At 42.3% G+C, this 18,093-nt stretch overlaps 1 protein-coding gene across 2 annotated transcripts in view; it reads left to right on the top strand.

Moving 5' to 3' along the window:
• The window catches only part of SLC6A19 (solute carrier family 6 member 19), a 791,726-nt gene that overhangs the window by 154,632 nt on the left and 619,001 nt on the right, over positions 1–18,093 (top strand). For both annotated transcript variants that reach the window (XM_069613782.1, XM_069613781.1), the window contains exon 4: positions 14,230–14,411. In XM_069613782.1, coding sequence (XP_069469883.1) covers positions 14,230–14,411 — 182 coding nt within the window. The remainder of the gene's footprint in view (positions 1–14,229; positions 14,412–18,093) is intronic.

Below are 18,093 nucleotides of genomic sequence, written 5' to 3'. Positions count from 1 at the left end.
GCACCTGTGGGTATTCAGACCACAACAAGGCTACAGCTGAACTAATCCGGCAAAATTGGAGTTTCTGAAGCAGCCTTGTCCCACAGACCCTGCACATGGCGACCCCCACAATGGATCCTATGACACCCACCTCAGGCCTCCAACACCTCAATACCGACATTAACCCCTACCTCAATGACCTAGCCCTCTGGCTGGAACACTCCGTTAGCAAACCTACTCCAAATCAACCATGTTCCCTATATCTTAGAAACAAAAGATTAGGCACCAGATTCTGCATACGCCCCTCCCGTAGTAACCTCCCTAAGCAAACACGACACACACTTCCATGCTCACCCATTGCACCTAACAATAGCAAACACCCCACTACAGAGGTGAAATTGCCTATCAAGGGCGCCCTTATCAACGCCAGATCCCTCCCAGCGCACGCTCTAGACATAGCAGACCTTATAACATCGTCAGATCTTGGCTTCATTGCCATAGCTGAAACCTGGCTACATGCCGCATCCGGCCCTTCCTTGTCCCTTGCCATACCACCCGGCTTCAGCATAATGAGATGTGACCGCACCTCTGCCTCCCACTCTAGAGGTGGTGGCCTAGCCATCATCCACAAAATCACTCTGGATTTAAGAGTAATGACCAATACCAAACTTGAGTCCGCTGAACTATTATCAGTCAAACTCGCACTAACACCCAACCAAACAGCCACCCTCCACCTAATCTACAGGCCCCCAGGCCATGCACCCTCCTTTGTCGGCGAAATATCCACCCCCTCCTCGACAATGCTAAAACTAACTCACAAATCATCATCCTTGGAGACCTTAACTTGGGACTTGGCGACCCCAAAGATCCTATTGCACTTGATCTGGAAAACGCCCTTACCAACTCTGGCTTCACCTTGCACATCCAAGAGCCCACACATTCTAAAGGCAGGACCCTCGACTGGCTAGCCAGCTCTAATTGTAATATCAATTTCCTGGCCAATACCCCTTGCCTTTGGTCAGACCACCACATCATCTCATTTAATATTGAAGCCGCCCCCCCCGTATCCCGACCGTGATAGCGCCTGCTCTCCCGACCAGAAACAAAAAGGACATAACCAAGGAGAAACTTCTTCCTCTGCTACTCCCTACGCTCAATATAGCCACTGACTCCTGTAATGACCCTACCACCTTAGCAGACATCTATAACTGCAGCATGCTGACAGCTATAGACTCTATGGCCCCCATCAAATTGAGAAAGGCCAAACCATGAGCACACCTGAACTCCTGGTTCACCCCACAGCTAAGAGTACTCTGCAAAACCAAACGCTGTGCCGAAAACCGGTGGAAAAGCCACCCTTCGGACGCGCACAAAGATGGCTTCATCCTGGCATCACTCACCTACAAAGCAGCCATTATAGAGGCGAAAAAAGAATCCCTTAATAATCGCATCTTGCATGCTGACTCTAACTCTAAGGAACTATTTAAGATCTTAAGAGAGCTTGAAACCCCTGTTTTCCCCCCGACACCTGCATTAAAGACAGCAAATGGTGTGCTAACATTCAGACAGCGCTACTGAATAAAATCACCATGCTTCAATCTAAAATCACAGCCAAACAAGACAGTCTGAAACTGGACAATTGCCCTCCTACCCCAGCAGGGGCCCTCTCCCATGACTTGCCCAACTGCAAACGATTTGCCTTCTCACCGCTCACCACTGCGGAGGTAGAAAACATTATCCTGAGGATCAAACCGTCCAACTGCCAGGGCGATCCCTGCCCTGCCCCAATTATTAAGGAATCCGCCCACGATCTGGCCCCATTTATCACATCCTTTATCAACGCCTCCTCTAAAACTGGAACTGTCGCTGACAACCTTAAGGATGCATGGGTGATCCCCCTGCTCAAAAAACCCTCCCTCGACCCTAGCATACCTACGAACTACCGACCCATTACTACTGTCCCGTTCCTGTTAAAAATTCATACCTGCAAATCCAAGAGTACCTGGAAGCCAATAATCTTCTAGGTCTTTGACAATCTGGTTTCCGCCCCAGACACAGAACAGAGACAGCTCTACTAGACTTAAAAACTCAAATTGAAGTTCTAAAGGACAACGGCAAACTTGCCTTGTTACTTCTACTTGACCTTTCTGCGGCTTTCGATTTGATCAATCACCAAATCATATGCAAGCATCTTCACTCGGCCGCCCATTTCTCATCATCAGCTACGACCTGCATCAAATCATTCTTGAGTAATAGATCTATGTGTGTCTTTTCTCAATCCGCAGCTGCAGATCCTTCCCCTATTCACTGCGACATCCCCCAGGGCTCTTGTGTGTCGCCAACGCTCTATAATGTTTTTACAAAACCGCTCTTTGATGTACTTGACTATCTGGGTGTCTCCTATACGAATTACGCTGATGACACCCAGATACTCATTCCCATCACTGGAGACTACTTGGCTGACACTAAGGCCCTGAACGATGTTTACCTGGTCATCCAAGCTTGGATGGCACAACACCAGTTATGCCTCAAAAATGACAAGACTGAGCTCCTCATCTTGGGGACTACGCAACGTCTTAGTAAACTTGAGCCGTCCTACCAATCGTTTATCATCGATGGCAACACCATCCAAGTTTCGAAAGACACCAAAACTCTAGACGTCTATCTTGACGCCACCTTATCTCTATCCCGACAAAACAAATGCAGTCAGATCTTCCTCAGCTTACACCTGCAAACTCATTGCAGCTTGCAGGCCATTCCTGACCACCCCTAACATGGTCACACTGGCCAGAACTCTCATCATGGCCAAAATTGACTACGGGAGCGCCCTCTACCTAGGAACTAGCCAAGAGAATTTGAACAAACTGCAAATCACCCAGAATAACGCCGTTAGAGCTGCCTTAAACATCCCGCGTAACCACCACATCTCAGAATCTAGATCCAATTTACGCTGGCTACCGGTCAAACAGAGAATCTCACTGAAAGTCTTAGGCCTTACCCACAAATGCCTAGCCAACCAAGCCCCCCCGTATCTCAGCAGCCGGATATCCCGCCATGCGCCTACCCGCCCGCAAAGAACCGCTCAGACCCACTGTCTAACCATCCCTAGGTTCAAACTACAAAAAGCAGGTGTATCTAGCTTCCCCGACCTAGCTTCCAAGCTTTGGAATGCCCTTCCTCTCACCATCAGATCTGAAGAATGCTTTAGTGCCTTCAAATCCAAAACTAAATCCTGACTTTTCAACCAGTCTTGATTCTGGACCTCCTATGTTCCTGAGAGTCTGCCCCAGGATTACGTTTGCCCTAATCTATACTCTGTAAATATGCATATTGCTGTATGTATGCCCTGAATACTTTGCACTGTTTTGTATATATGTATGCTTATGTAACCATGTCTAAAGTTGCGCCGTGATGCCTCCGGGCCTGAAGGTGCGCGTTACAAATAAAACAAACAAATAAAAAAAACAAACAAGCCTGTCCCCCACATGCATCTTAATCAAGTCCCATGACACAAATTACCCCCCGGGGAACAAGTCACCTAAGTACAGTATGCCTGCCTTACACAAGTGTGTTGCCAGTTGTTTATCCTTTGCTGGGCCTAGGAAAGGGACACCCCAGATCGGCATGGCTCGGTTCTATAATACAGTATTCTTGGGGCGATTGACCAGCCTAGTCCATGCCTCCTGTGTTACTGTCACTGGATCAATTTCATTAGTATTACACTGTGTTCCCCCGGTCAGCATGTGCATTAGAGTTTCTGGTGCAGCCCCCTGCCTTTCCAAACTAATATATGATATGTGCGGTCCTCCCTCAACCAAGTACACTGCATAATATGCCTGGGCAGCAAGGTAGTACAACTTGAAATCTTGCACTGATAACCCTCCTAGCTCATATGGTAGTATGAGGCGCCTCCAGTTAACCCTTATCTGTCCCTTCCATACAAATGAAGAGCACGCTCTGGTCACTGTGGCAATAAAAGATCTGCCTGGCCAAAGCGAAATGTTGCTAAATAGATAAAAAAGCTTCAGCAGGATAATCATTTTTATTAACGCAACCCGTTCCTTCAATGAAATGGGGAGCTGGTCCCACCGCTCCAGTTTAGTGGACATCTTGGGGACCAAGGAGTCATAATTAAGGGATGACTAGGGCAGGTGATCGGGCAATCTCGACGCCTAGTAATGTGCCCATCTCAGCCCGAACATGTTCCTTGATTCTAAAGTGATATCCATTAGTGGGAAGACCTCAGACTTGTTACTATTCAGGCGCAGGCCAGAATATTTCCCAAACTCTTGGAACAGCGGCTAGCATCCTCTGCAGGTATTTTTCCGGGGTCTCTTATATACATCATTATATCATCTGCAAATAATGTTATGATTTCCACTTGCTCAGTGATGTTAATGCCGGTACGAGCATGCCGAGCTTGCATAAGGTCTGCCAGGGGTTCTATTACTAATGCAAACAGCAGTGGTGACAACGAATATCCCTGCCTGGTGCCTCCTGCCAGTGTTAATATCGGTGAGAGTACCCCATTCACACACACCCTGGCATATGGCTTCATGTATAAAATCTTTACCCACTTGACAAAGTTTGCCCGATCCCGCAATTGTGTAGAACCCTAAACATGAATGGACAGTAGACTGTGTCGAATGCTTTCTGCATATCTAAAGACACAGCTACCCCCTCAAAATCCTGTACTATCCGCACCATTACATTATACATCTGCCGAATATTGGATGCTGTTGATCTTCCCAATATGAACCCCGCCTGGTCCTCATTCTAATGAAGTTAACACACCTGATGAATGTTTGATATTTATTAGATCAGTAAACAGAAACATGTACATGTAGAGTGGTGAATGATGACATTCATAATGATGAATGGGGGGTCCCGACACTCTCCCTTGGTCTTGGCACACAGGAAGCAGGAAAGGGACTCTGAAGCACATCAGGACACTCAGACTGGACTTCAAAAGACATCAGTTTTATTCTTTTCAGCAGAGCAGGACACAGGTTACAGCACACCAAAGAACAGTCTTCAACTCCTAACTTACCTGGCCTCTCAGCCCCTTTTATACAATCTAGAAGGTGAGGTAATTCAATGAGTAATGTACAACCCCTTTTCCTTCCTGTGATTAGTTGGCCTACCTGCCACTCAAAACTAGTTTGAACAGGTCTGATCTGTCTCATTCTACACCAATGAACTTCTATGAAAAAAGTTATCCACTGACCTCATCATAACTAGCAGAAATCCACCATTTTAGGAATTGCCTGACCATGCCTGGTTTATCACAAAATGGTGGATCAACCTATTCTTGATCAGAACTTGATACCTGTTCCGATTTGAATCTAGTTTTTTAGTAACTTATAATAAACATGTTAAAGCCCTGGAGAGCAAAAGGCTGGAGTCGCTGTTTGTCTGTTTGGGTGAATGGTAGACGGCACGATCCTGCGCTCGAATCTGGCCGTAGAAGTGCTATACAACTGTCAAATCTAATTGCATCCTTTTTTTGACGCAGGCATCTATACTGCAGTAGCAGCATTGAGAACGACCACAAACCACAACTCCAGAGGATCATTGAAGTGTGACTGGACGGCGTAAGCAAACGCTGTGTTCTCACACCGGAGTCAGAGGCAGAGTCTTGAGGTCTGTGGGTCCTTTAGGACGACGGGACGCACAAGGACCTTAAAAAACTTGTGGAGTGTAGGAACTCGAAAATAACTGTGGAAAGACTTGTATGGATATATAAACTAAACAAGTGTGAAGAACAAGTGTTGTCAGCTTGGCTTGGTGGGGAGTATTATATCTAAAAGGAAGTGTCTCTAGCTTGACGGGGACCGCAGGCCCTTAGCCTTTGACCCGTCTCAATGAGAGACTACGTTTATCCAACTGCTACTATAGAATCAAGGTTATATACTGGCTCGCAGAAAGTTTTGACGGGGACTGCGGGCACTTAGGGCCTCATCACGAGTTCGGCTGTAACCCTTAAATGCGGCGGTAATGCTATTACCGCCGCATTTAAGGGTCCGCCACATCATGGCTTTGGCAAAATTGCCAATTTCAGCGCTATTACCGCCGGCAGGAAATCCGCCGGCGGTAATAGTGTGAATTTTCCCCATTGGGCCCAATGGGGAATGGGTACTAACCATTCCACCAAACCCATGATCCACTGCTAATAGCGCCGGGGGGGTTTGGCAGTAAGGCTAATAGTGCCAGCGGTAATACTGCCGGCGTTACCACCCAACTCATGATGAGGCCCTTAGTCTTTGACCCGTCTCAACGAGGGACTATGTTTATCCAACTGCTACTATAGAATTAAGGTTATATATTGGTTGGCAGAAAGTTTTGACAGGTACTGCGGGCACTCAGCCTTTGACCAGTCTCAACAAGAGACTATGTTCATCCAATTGCTATTATAGAGTTAAGGCTGTGTATTGACTGATAGAAAGTGTTACCCTTAACTTAGGAGAACTGAGCCGGAACTGACCTACTGGACCTACTGCGAGTGAGCACAACATAGAGGCTGTGGCAAGCAAAATGAAAAGTTATCATTTACGGAGCACACTGGCAGGAATAGACTTACGAGCCCCAGAGACAGAGGACCCAATCTCTGGGGATTATAACCCGCCCCCAATCAATAGGACCATATTCAAATCACCGTCCCTTGGGGAGAAATACAGCTTTTTTGGGAGACAAAGTATGTTCCCTAATGATGAACAGTTGCCATCCGGGTCCGGGCTACCCCAATTAATAACCTCTGTTGAGAGAGATATTAAGGCTTCCACACCTAAAAGTGACTTACTGAAACAAAATACACCACCACACAGAGACTATACCTTAACGGCGACCATAATAAAGAACACAATTTTAAATAATTTTCCCCGTAATCAGCAATCGGGAGGAAAAAATACAAGTGGAAAAACAACAGAGAAAAGGTGAAAACCAACATTAGACCCAGCAAGGAATATGGTCCAGGAAGAACAAGCAATAGATCTGTCAGACGAAGCTTTTGTGAACTCTGATATTGTACCAAATCGAGACTCATCATTTGAGCTAAATGCTATATCAGCTGTATCTGAGGAATCAAGAATGGTCAAGGATTATCAAGATTGAACTGGTGGAAAAGAGCAAGAAGGTAGTGAAAGTGCGGGAAGAAAGTACAAAAAAAGAAATCCCCAAAATGATCATTCAAATTCATCAATGATGATAGCACTTAACTTTGTCTTGAGTTCTTTGGTGAATGTTTTTGAGGACACCCGCTCTGAAGACCGACAACACTCAGGGCATTTACTGGAAACCACCAAGGACCTTGAGATCAGTTATATGGCACTAGTAGCACTGAAAACAGCTGTTAATGACTAAATAAAGGAAAATCTGATGGAAATTCAACACCAATTCAAGACCCAATCGAAAAAATTGGAAATCGTAATATTGAGAGGGGAGGAATCCAGGGTTGAAATCGCTAATCTAAATCAAAACATCTCAAGATGGAAAGTATTTTACGAGAAGAGCAGATCAAGAAAAATTGTAGATATGCTCATACAACACCGAAAAACCAAGAATTGGAAGACACTCCCCTATCTGAGTCAATGATGGACAAATGTATTCATCTAGCTCAATTGGTAGAGAGTCAGGAGATACAGAAATCTCAAGTTAATAGAGAGATGACCTCAGAGCCAATAATAACTGATGAACCGGAACAAAAAAAAATCTCAGAAACAAATACTGAATCCAGTATCTAAAGCGTCTGAAACTAATGAGGACAATAATACAGATATTGTTGAAAATTCCAAAGGGGCAAGAGCAAATCAAGAGGCACTAACCAATTTATCCAAAAATTGAAAAGAAGACAAGTTGAAGACTCGAGGAAAAAAAAGAGGAAAATGAATGCACAATAGATCATGAAACTGCTAAGAAAAAAGAACCAAAAAAAAGTACAGTGGGTAATCAAACAGAACTGATAAAAGCTCCCTTAAAGATAGCTACAATCTTTCTGAAACTGCTCAAACCAAAATTGCTCAAATGTTTCTAAACACAAAACAAAAAAGTTTGGCAACTGACAAGTCAACATCTAAAGAAACAGTACTGAAGATGTCATGACCAACAGGAAAGAAGATACTGTGCCACTGAATATTGACAACCAACAAAATATTGAGCAGTCTGCGACAAGTGGAATACTGGGAAAAAATCCAATTATACAGGAACAGCGAGAGGAGATATGTAAATCTATAACATCATATCTTCAATCTAATCAAAAATTACCTGAAACAATGAATGCTTCTGTATTAACTTCCAACTATACTGCCTCTTTAAAAAATAGCGAAGGTACTGGACTAATGACTACAAACCATCAAACGACTACAGACAAGGAACTTCACCTAATTCCAACTATTGAGGTAATGCGTGAAGAGATAAAAAAAATGCTAATAGGTGGTAATGCCATTAATCAAGATCTTGCGATAAAGATGGCCAGTCCAGTAGTACCCTCAGTAAAATCTATACGGACATATCTTGGAAGACATCGAAATGATGAAATTGCTCAAATAAGTCTATCAGAGCTGAAGAGACAACAGGAGATAGAGATGGAAAAGATGGAATATAACAATACAATTGAACAACAGATGTCGACAGCACAGAGAACAACCCAGGAATGTGCTCCAATATCCAAAAGAGACAGAGTTAACTTCCAAACTTTTTCCACTCGTGAAGAAATGCGAGAAGAAATTCAAAAGTGCATGGCATTATATATTACTCAAAGTCAAGAGCAGATGCTGAAACCAGACCTATTTAAAGTGCAAATAACCCCTAATAATCAGTATGCTTGTGAACAGGATCTCACAAATATTAAATGTAACCCAATCTTGAAGGACCCAGGACTGCAGAGAGTGAATTCATCAGACTTGGTTGGAAAATGGAATACTCCCCTGAACGAAAGAAGAAATGGAAACCAACAGACTAGGTTGAGCTCTTTAACACAAAGAAAAGATCTACAATCAACCAGAGCTAACAAAATAGGACAAAGCAGTAATAGTTATCAGTTGATAATGTACTGTAGGCGTAGTCCTTTTCCACAGTATGATTTAAAAAAGAGCAAGCATATTAAATATCTTTCATGAAATTCCCAATTTAAAAAATATCACAACTACAGATGTTGATAGAGTAGAATTTCTTGATGATAAGGACCGAACAGCAGCTTGTATCTCTATTAAATCAAGTGTGATTATGGATGTACTGCTAAAAGAAATTGAGTACTTGAATGATCTAGATTTTACGTTGGTTGAGGATACCAAAAATATGAAAGGCAGTCACCAAAATGAAATAAATGGTAATCCCTTCTCAAGAGAACAGCAAAGAACAGAGGGGCAAAACTATAATCAAATGACTAAACTGGTAAAAGACCCACAAAATAGTAGGTCATCTCACGCATAACAATCCCGAGAGAATGAGAAATACTGCTTGGTGTCATGGAACAATAGAGGCCATCAGCATTTCTTAAACTCAGCAACAAATAACATAGACCATTATGATATTGTGGTCATTCAAGAATCTTGGCTGACTATCTTACCGATCTGGGATGATCACGATATAAACATAATACCTGCAAACATTCAAATTCGTGGGAGACCGATGGCGGGCCTTATAGTGGCAGTAAAAAAATCAAGAGGTCTCAAATCAGAAGCATGGTATCTTTAAGTAGCCATGTTCAATTGTTGAGTATTACCAAAGACCATTTGGTGATTGCCTTAGTAAATATATACTGGGGGCTTGCAAGTCTAGATGAAAATACATTCTATGAGCAAATTGAGACTGTATTACAATCTATTGCAATGGACTCAAATGTAACGTGTACGCTAATTATGGGTGACTTGAATCTTCATCTTTTGAAGGCCGAAAATGGCCCTGAACAAACTGTTAAAAATAGATGGAATTACATTATGAAAGAAAGATCCTTTGTAATGTTGAATGGGACACTCCCTGGAGATATTGCCGCCAAATTGACATGGCAAAGAGGAACTCAAGAAGCCACAATAGACTTTATTTACTGTGATTACAGGCTTATGACCCAATGTGATAGATTAGATATAAATCATAGCATTCATAGTGATCACAAGCAGCTATGCTTAACATGGTCTTGGCCCCACTTACCAGTAATATGTATGAAATCAAAAATCCAGGCAGGACCATGGTAAATAATGGAAGATCTAGGATAAATTGGACAACAGAGACATTAATAAAGCTACGATCTAAGCTAAACAAGCAAGCTTGTGAGGACAGGAATGACAATGATATTTATGTAACAGCAATGCAATCTTTCAGTGAATTTAAGATGATTGATAAGAAAGTCACATTTGATAGACAGCGAAAGGCCAGAAAGAACGAGCTAAAAAGGTAAATTAAAACCTTAAGGACAACTTTCTCTACAGCTAATCAAATGACAATAAGGCATTTAAAATGTGAGTACATGAATTGGACAAGAGCAAGGAAATACTTAATGACCCAGAAAGATGGTGAAAAAATGATACATCAAATCATCACCAAATCTTCTTCTGGAATATGGCAATTATTGAAAAAAGCTACAAATCAAAGTCAAGCTGCCGTTCAAATTAATGCAGTTCTGGAATTATGATGGGTTCAGTATTATGAGAACCTATATCGGTCGCCTTTCCCTTCCTGTTTGTCTAACCTAAGTCATCTATTGATGAAACATCACTTTGAAATAGAACGGGCAGATATTGTACAATCCATTCATGGATTTAGCTCATCACGAGCACCAGGGCCTGACGGCTTATCCTATGTGATTCTGAAATCAATTCCTGAGTTCTGGGCTGATATTCTCCTTGTGATCTTTAATAGGATTCTACAGATCGGAATTATACCATCAACATGGAGGACCTCCATAATAATACCTATATTTAAAAAAGGTGACAGATCGGACCCTGCAGCTTACAGACCAATTGCTTTACTGGACACACCAGGGAAAATATTCTCAGGCTTATTGCTGAAGGAGTTCAACCTTTGGCTAACTGAGAAAAAAAACAGAGACATCCCTTTAAAACGGGATTTATAACAGGAGTAGGGAACAATATAAACTTACTAGTTATTAACATCTTAAAAGCTAATGAACCACATAATAAACAACAGTTATATATGTCTTTTATAGACTTCAGTATTGCATTTGACTCGTTACCCAGAGAACTTTTAATAAAGAAATTGATTAATGCGCGATGTCCTGAGTTTCTCATAAATTATATACACCAACTACGTAATGGAACCTCAAATCAAATTAGTTTAAATACAGCTGGCCTACTGACTAGCCCGATAAACGCTGCAAAAGGATTGAAACAAGGTTGTACTTTTGCTTCTTCCTTATTTAATGTTTACATTTCCGATGTGGGACAGAGTCTTAAAGATGTTATCACAGATTCTCCGAAACTTGGTGAAACTCTGATAAAGGGGCTACTCTACGACGATTTCGTTTTAATATCCAAAACTCTGCGAGGGCTACAGCTACTACTAAATGCTTTAAGCTGTTATGCACAAGAAAACTGTCTGACTATAAATACACTAAAGTCTGAAGTAGTACACTTTGGATGGGCTGGGAAAGGTCATAAATTGAGATCATGGTACCTCTAGAAACAAGTGCTTCCAGTAGTTGATGAATACATTTATTTGGGCTTGAACATCAATAATAACCAAAAAGATACACCATATGAACAGAAGATGAGAGGGAAATTATCAACGGCAATATCTCAATCCAAAATCATAAATGCTAGATATGGAACATTTTCGATAATCCCCATCATGACCTATTACAAGCAAAAGGTTATTCCAGTAATATTATATGGTGCCAAGTCCAAATTAGATTACTCTAATCTGTACTGGCAGAGAATTGAAGCTAAATTCTGGAGGTCGGTCTTGTTACTTCCGAATTCTCAACCCATGCCAGTTGTGCAAGATATACTCTCTGGATCTTTTGTCTCTATCAGCCATGTATAAATGGAGGAAATGTGAACTATATCGAAAATGCCTAATAATGAGACAATCAAAAGATTTGCTAGCAATATTATCAAATGACATGCAAACATCGTCAGAGAGATTTATCAGTCAATGGAGAAGCTCTGTACAAACAATCTTACAAGAAGCTGATATAACGAACAATCTCCTAATGGGTAATCCTGATAAAGCAAACATGAAGATATGGCAGATCGATTGGATAAAGACCAGGGAACAGTGCATGTTATACAAAGACTTTCAGTCAAATCCATTCGCCTTGAAAAAATATGGCGAACAGATATTATGAGATTCCGATTAAATCTATGGTACACTAACAAAATAAAATGTCGTTGGAAACTCATATCTGAAGAAAAGAATGTGGGCCGATTCTGTTTCCAACAAAACGAATCATTGAAACATTTAATGGTAGAATGTGAGACATTGCTTGATTCCAGAATATATTATTTGAAAGATCATTTCAATAATCTTAGAGTAAAACACTAGGTTACTCAATTGTGAATTTTCATAAAATAATTGACTTGAATAATGAAAGATAGTGCTCTATCTAATAAGACTGATAGTACTCTGCTGCTTAAACTGGGAACAAGGTGAAATATGGATGTATATGCTTCTCTCCTAACAGATGATTAATGAAAGAGAATGAATTGGTTGATATATGTTCAAATATTTAAATACTTAAATGAAGTTCCTAATTTTTACTTATTATGTATAGATAAGTGCAAATATTCATTGTGAAGTGTAATCATTTTATTTTCATATGTATGATAAAATGTTGAAACGTTGATTGCAAATCAGCTGTATCAATAAAAAAATGAAAAAAATAAAAATAAACATGTACTACCTGACAAATTCTCTACTATACAAGACATTGTGACCCCACACAATAGATCACTCTTCGAAGCGCTTTTCTGAAAGGCACTAGATTTCTGAATTTCACAACATTTAGAGTCATTAATCAACCCAATAAGTTTATCAGCATTCGGTTTGAGGGGCAGGGGGTCTATCTCCAATACATTTAGTGTGAGGCGGGGACACACGTCCCTGTACAATAATATGTCCTAGAATTAATATTATTTAAAAGAATGTAATTTGTTTTATTAAGGATAATAGGGCCATTATGATTAATGCATGCCACATTGCGTGGACCAAAAGAAAGTGTAAAGCAAAAGAAAAGAACATTCGTACACGGGAAAGGCAGATTGACCAATCATAATCCGCCTTTCCCGAGCACGACTGAGCAGCGGTTTAAGAAAAAAAAAGTAAACAAAAATGTCTGCTGCCGTAAAAATAGGAAAGCATGTTTTCTATGGCTGCTGTCATCCGCAAAGGGACCAAGTCCCTTTTCTATTTTCATGGCAGTGACAATTTTTTAAAACTTTTTTTCATTCCGAAGGGAGATGTGCTCACGCTGAGCTCATCTCCGGGCGGAATAAAAAAAAAGAAACTACCCTCACTCTGGGAAATCCCAGGGTGTGAATAGCTTTCATGGCATTTAACGGCCTGCAGCTGTTACCAAAGCTCATGCCGGCAGGCCGTTAAATGCCATGTCCACCTCAGCAGTGGGGCGTAAAGGCTTTAATCTTGATTTGCCAACGTTAGCATGATAAACATGATTAACTAAAATCGCATTGTTGATATCTTATGAATCAATTGAAGGTATCATTGTACAAGTTTCTATATAATAAACAAGAGGCTTTTCTAAGAAGAAAGGTGATATTTGTATTATATTCATTTGTCCGTATGAGTAGTGTGAATTATTTTAAGATTTTCTATATGGAATGTATTAAAAAAATGATTTTGATAATAAAAAGTGAATAGAAAAAATAAAATTGGAGATCATTTGTACACAAGATCAATTCTCTGTAGGGGACCTGCAGTGCTTTGCTCCCCTATGGTAGACAAGTGGTAGAAGTATTGATAATTTTGATACATACTAGACCAAACCCTAAACTCAGGTATGGCATATATTTAATGTTTACAACCGCCACTAGGATAATGACTCTCTTAGCGAGGAGGTTTGGAAACAGGGACACAGGGCAAAGATGCACACTAGGCTTTTGGCATGAACTTTGCTGAAAGGGGGGGTCACCCTTTCTGAGATAGAATTACCAGAATCCTTTTAGCAAATAATAAAAGTTTTAAAAGCCAGAGTGTCTATACCCTTGCCAGATAGTCATTCCTTCCCATAAGTAATAATAACTGAGTTGTGTACTGAATTACATTTTCTTTTACTTACAGGCTTTGTAAAGGAGTGTGCTGCCAGCAGTCCAGTCGATTACTTTTGGTACAGAGAAACTTTAAATATTTCTACATCTATTGATGATTCCGGCACTCTTCAATGGTGGCTTGTGTTGTGCCTGGCTTGTGCTTGGGCAGTTCTATATGTGTGTACAATCAGAGGCATTGAAACAACAGGGAAGGTATGTTTTATCATTTTGTTTGCAGGACTATGAAACATTGCCAAAAATAGTGTCTTCTTGAATGCTGGTGTGGGAGGGGTTTGCACCATTTCCCATGTAATTCAGGATAAATATACAGATGTTTAGCTCTTAAGGTGTTGAGTATCTTCATCCTAGATGGTCCTGCTGGCATTAGAATGCTGAATGAAAATATACTGCTCTATAAGAGGCGTAACTGGCAGGGGTGTAGATGGTGAGGGGAGGGAGTGGAAAGTGTGATAAAGAGTAGTACCCCATGTATAAAAAAGGAAAACCCTTCTGAAGATGTCTTTGCAGTTATTGCACCTTGAGACAATGTGCTAGTTAACATTTGTATTTCTTAGCTTATTTCATGTTAATATCAATTATTCAGATACATATATTTTAGGCACTCAAACATATCTCTACAGATGAATGTTAAAATAAGTCAACACAAAACACAGCGCCCAAAGGAGGCACTTCAGAACTCAGTTTAACTGGCTATTCCTCTAGCATCCTTCACATTGTCACATTCTCTATCCGGTCATACCATTATTTCTTTTCAGGAGCAACCCAAATGCTCATGTTCAAAAATATATTCTGTCAACATGGAGAGGGGAGGAGCACTGATTCATTCAGGTCACGAGGCATCCGGTCGTCCCCTTACACCGCTAAGCATTGACACAATCCCTGGTTGCAGCTGCTGGTTGTGTTACAGCATCCACATTGGCTGGCAGAAGTCTCTGGGGATGTCCCAGGATTCAGCGCACCATGGACTTTTAAGAACTGGGCCGCAGAGGTCTTTGTGGTCTGCACCGGCTGGCAAGCCAGCACATAATCCTTATTAGCAGTGTGCCTCTGACTTCCATTAACCCCCGAGCAATAATATTGCTGCATTTTACACAGTGTTTAGTGGACACGTGAATCCAGCAGTTGTTCGGTGCTTCATACTGTCTCAGCTAGTAGAGTTGCTGTATGCTGGCTCTGAGCTTCACTACGTTGGGAGCGTGTCTTGAATCCATAACAATAACACAATTTTATGGTAGTGCCTCATGTTGCATTACACCTGCTTCCAGGCAATGTAGTGATATCTGCTATGGTCAACTAATCGAATGGTATACACTTAAATGACTTCAGAAAATGAAGGGCAAAGTCATCCTTGTTGGAATTCAAATTTCGAAGTGTTGGCTGGCCCAAGGTTAGAGGTGAGCACATACCTTGTGAGCCATGTATGTTTTCATAGACTGTGAGTTGTGTTCTCTGTGGTGGTGCAATTCTTTGCACTCTAATCTTTGGATAAGTAGCCCTGAAACCACCCGTGATAGATTTAACAATGCCTGCCTTAAGTAGAGTGCCACATTCTGGATTTCTCCCAATTACAGGTGCTGTAATAATTGCTACTACTCCCAATATTAACAGCCTCAGTTTATTTATCTTGGAAGACTAAGGGTCGAGCAAGGCCTGTGGAAATTTCAAACTTATGAGGGTGAACGTTTTCTTCCCCTCACATAAGCACCTAACTGTTGAACTATTTGCCTGGACTGTATTTCCCTATACTAGAGCCTCGAGGGGGCAGAGGTCTGCAACCTCTGGCACTCCAGATGTGCTTAGACTATGACTGATGGAGAACCAAGGAATCACTTCAACCATGACCCAGTTTAAGCCTTGCCATATCCTAATAGTGACATGCGACCCAGAAAGCATTAAACTGACCACAACAGTAGAAACATTTCCTTCCAGACTCACAGCATGTCAGAGAAACAGCAGAGTTACCATCAGAGTCTGTTGCCGAAACCACCATCTGAGTACAGAACTACCAGAGAACAGATATTGAAGTTCTTCTGCGCTCTCCCTCCCTCCACCTCGGCTGCTGCTGGTGCAACGCAATACCTTGTTTTTGGCAACCTGTGGGATGTCATGCACTTGATTCACCTGTGCCTGTTTTGCTGCTAGGCCACCTGGTGAGTTTATCGTGCATTGTGCAGTTTCTCTCTCTCTCTCTTCCATTACTCCGCCCTCTCCCTCCATGATGCTCTCCATCTCCCCTATTTACTCTAACTTCTACTCTATCACATATCCTACCTCTTTTGAAGCCTGGAAGAAAAACGTTCAGGAAAGATCTCCTGGTCTCCAACCAAGGCCTGCCCATCGCTGACACCTACATCAACCCTTCTTTCAGGCAGACTGTCACTGACATCCTCTTGGTCATTCCCTCTCCAGAGCTATGGACTCCGCATATGGTCTCAGTCCTCTCCCCTTTCTATTCTTCGTCCGTTAATAGTGGAACCAGATGGGAAGTACTCTTGGAAGTACTCTCATCCTCTGGAGCAACCAGCTTAATTTAGCTAGCCTCAACTCTTCCTTTGCCCGGTAAACACTCCTCTGACAACTGTTACCTCCTTGAAGACTTTTAACTGGATGTCCTTGTGCTGACTGAGACGTGGTTCTCTGCCAGCTCTGTCACTGTATTTGACACACTCCTCCCTGAGGGCAACAAGTTCCTCTCTAAGCCCAGGCCTATACAGTCGGGACATCCTCTTTGTCGTTCCCTCTCCAGATCTATGGACTCCCCACATGGTCTCAGTCCTCTCCCCTTTCTCTTCTTCATCCGTTAATGGTGGAACTAGATGAGAAGTACTCTTGGCATACTTCTCATCCTCTGGGTGCATCATTAATGTCTACCTGAACGGCATTGTCATGGCCCAGGGCTCTTAGCCCAACCTCCTCCTTCTTGATAGGCATCTTCTGTCTCTCATCAACTTCATCCCTTCTCCTGCCACTCCTCCTTTTGCCACCACCCGGCTTGTTCATCACCACCGACCAATGTACCACATCCCTGCAGCCCTCGTTGGAAGACCTCCAAAGGTGCCAACCAGGTTAACTTAGCTAGCCTCAACTCTCCCTTTGCCGTTAAACACTCCTCTGACAACTGTCACCTCCTTGAAGACTTTGAACTTGGTGTCCTCGTACTGACTGAGACGTTGTTCTCTGCCAGCTCTGTCACTGTATTTGACACACTCCTCCCTGAGGGCTACAAGATCCTCTCTAAGCCCAGGCCTGTACGGTCTGGAGGCGGAATGGTCCTGACCTTCACTGAATGGGTGCCTGCTACTATCATACCCACTCAATCCTACTCCTCCTTTGAATGCCTAGTCTGCAGGCTTGGTGTCTTTTCTATCCTCTCACTGACTCTTGCTAACATCTACAGGACATCTGGTCTGGTCTCCCTCTTTCTTTTGGAGTGGTCTGACCTCACCTCTTCTCTCCTGGCCTCTACCGCCAAGATTCTCATCTTCAGAGACTTCAGTATTCACCTTGACTCTCCTGTTGCGGCCACTGGACTCTTTCGCAGCCTCTGTGACTCTCCTTTCCTCACCATTTTCTCTGGTCTGACACACTCAGCCGGACACACCTTGGATGTTATCATCTCAGCTGACATTCCCATCTCCAACCCTGTCAACACAGCTCTATCGTAGTCTGACCATGTTCTCCTGTCCTCTCACCTGTAACAGCACTTTTAGTCTCTTTCTCCGTGATTCGACCGATGAAGCGCGTCAGTTGCTGCTTTTCCTGCCACTTTCATTCTCCCTCCCACTCCAGCCACTGACTCTCACAAGGACACAGCCCTTGCTAACCTTCACCTCTCCATCTCCAACACCCTGGACATTGTTGCCCTTGTCATGAG

The sequence above is a fragment of the Ambystoma mexicanum genome, chromosome 5p, assembly GCF_040938575.1.
Source record: "Ambystoma mexicanum isolate Mex_15411 chromosome 5p, UKY_AmexF1_1, whole genome shotgun sequence".
Taxonomy (NCBI): Eukaryota; Metazoa; Chordata; class Amphibia; order Caudata; family Ambystomatidae; genus Ambystoma; species Ambystoma mexicanum.
The sequence above is the reverse complement of the archived record's forward strand: the minus strand, read 5'-3'. Positions and strand labels throughout refer to the sequence as shown.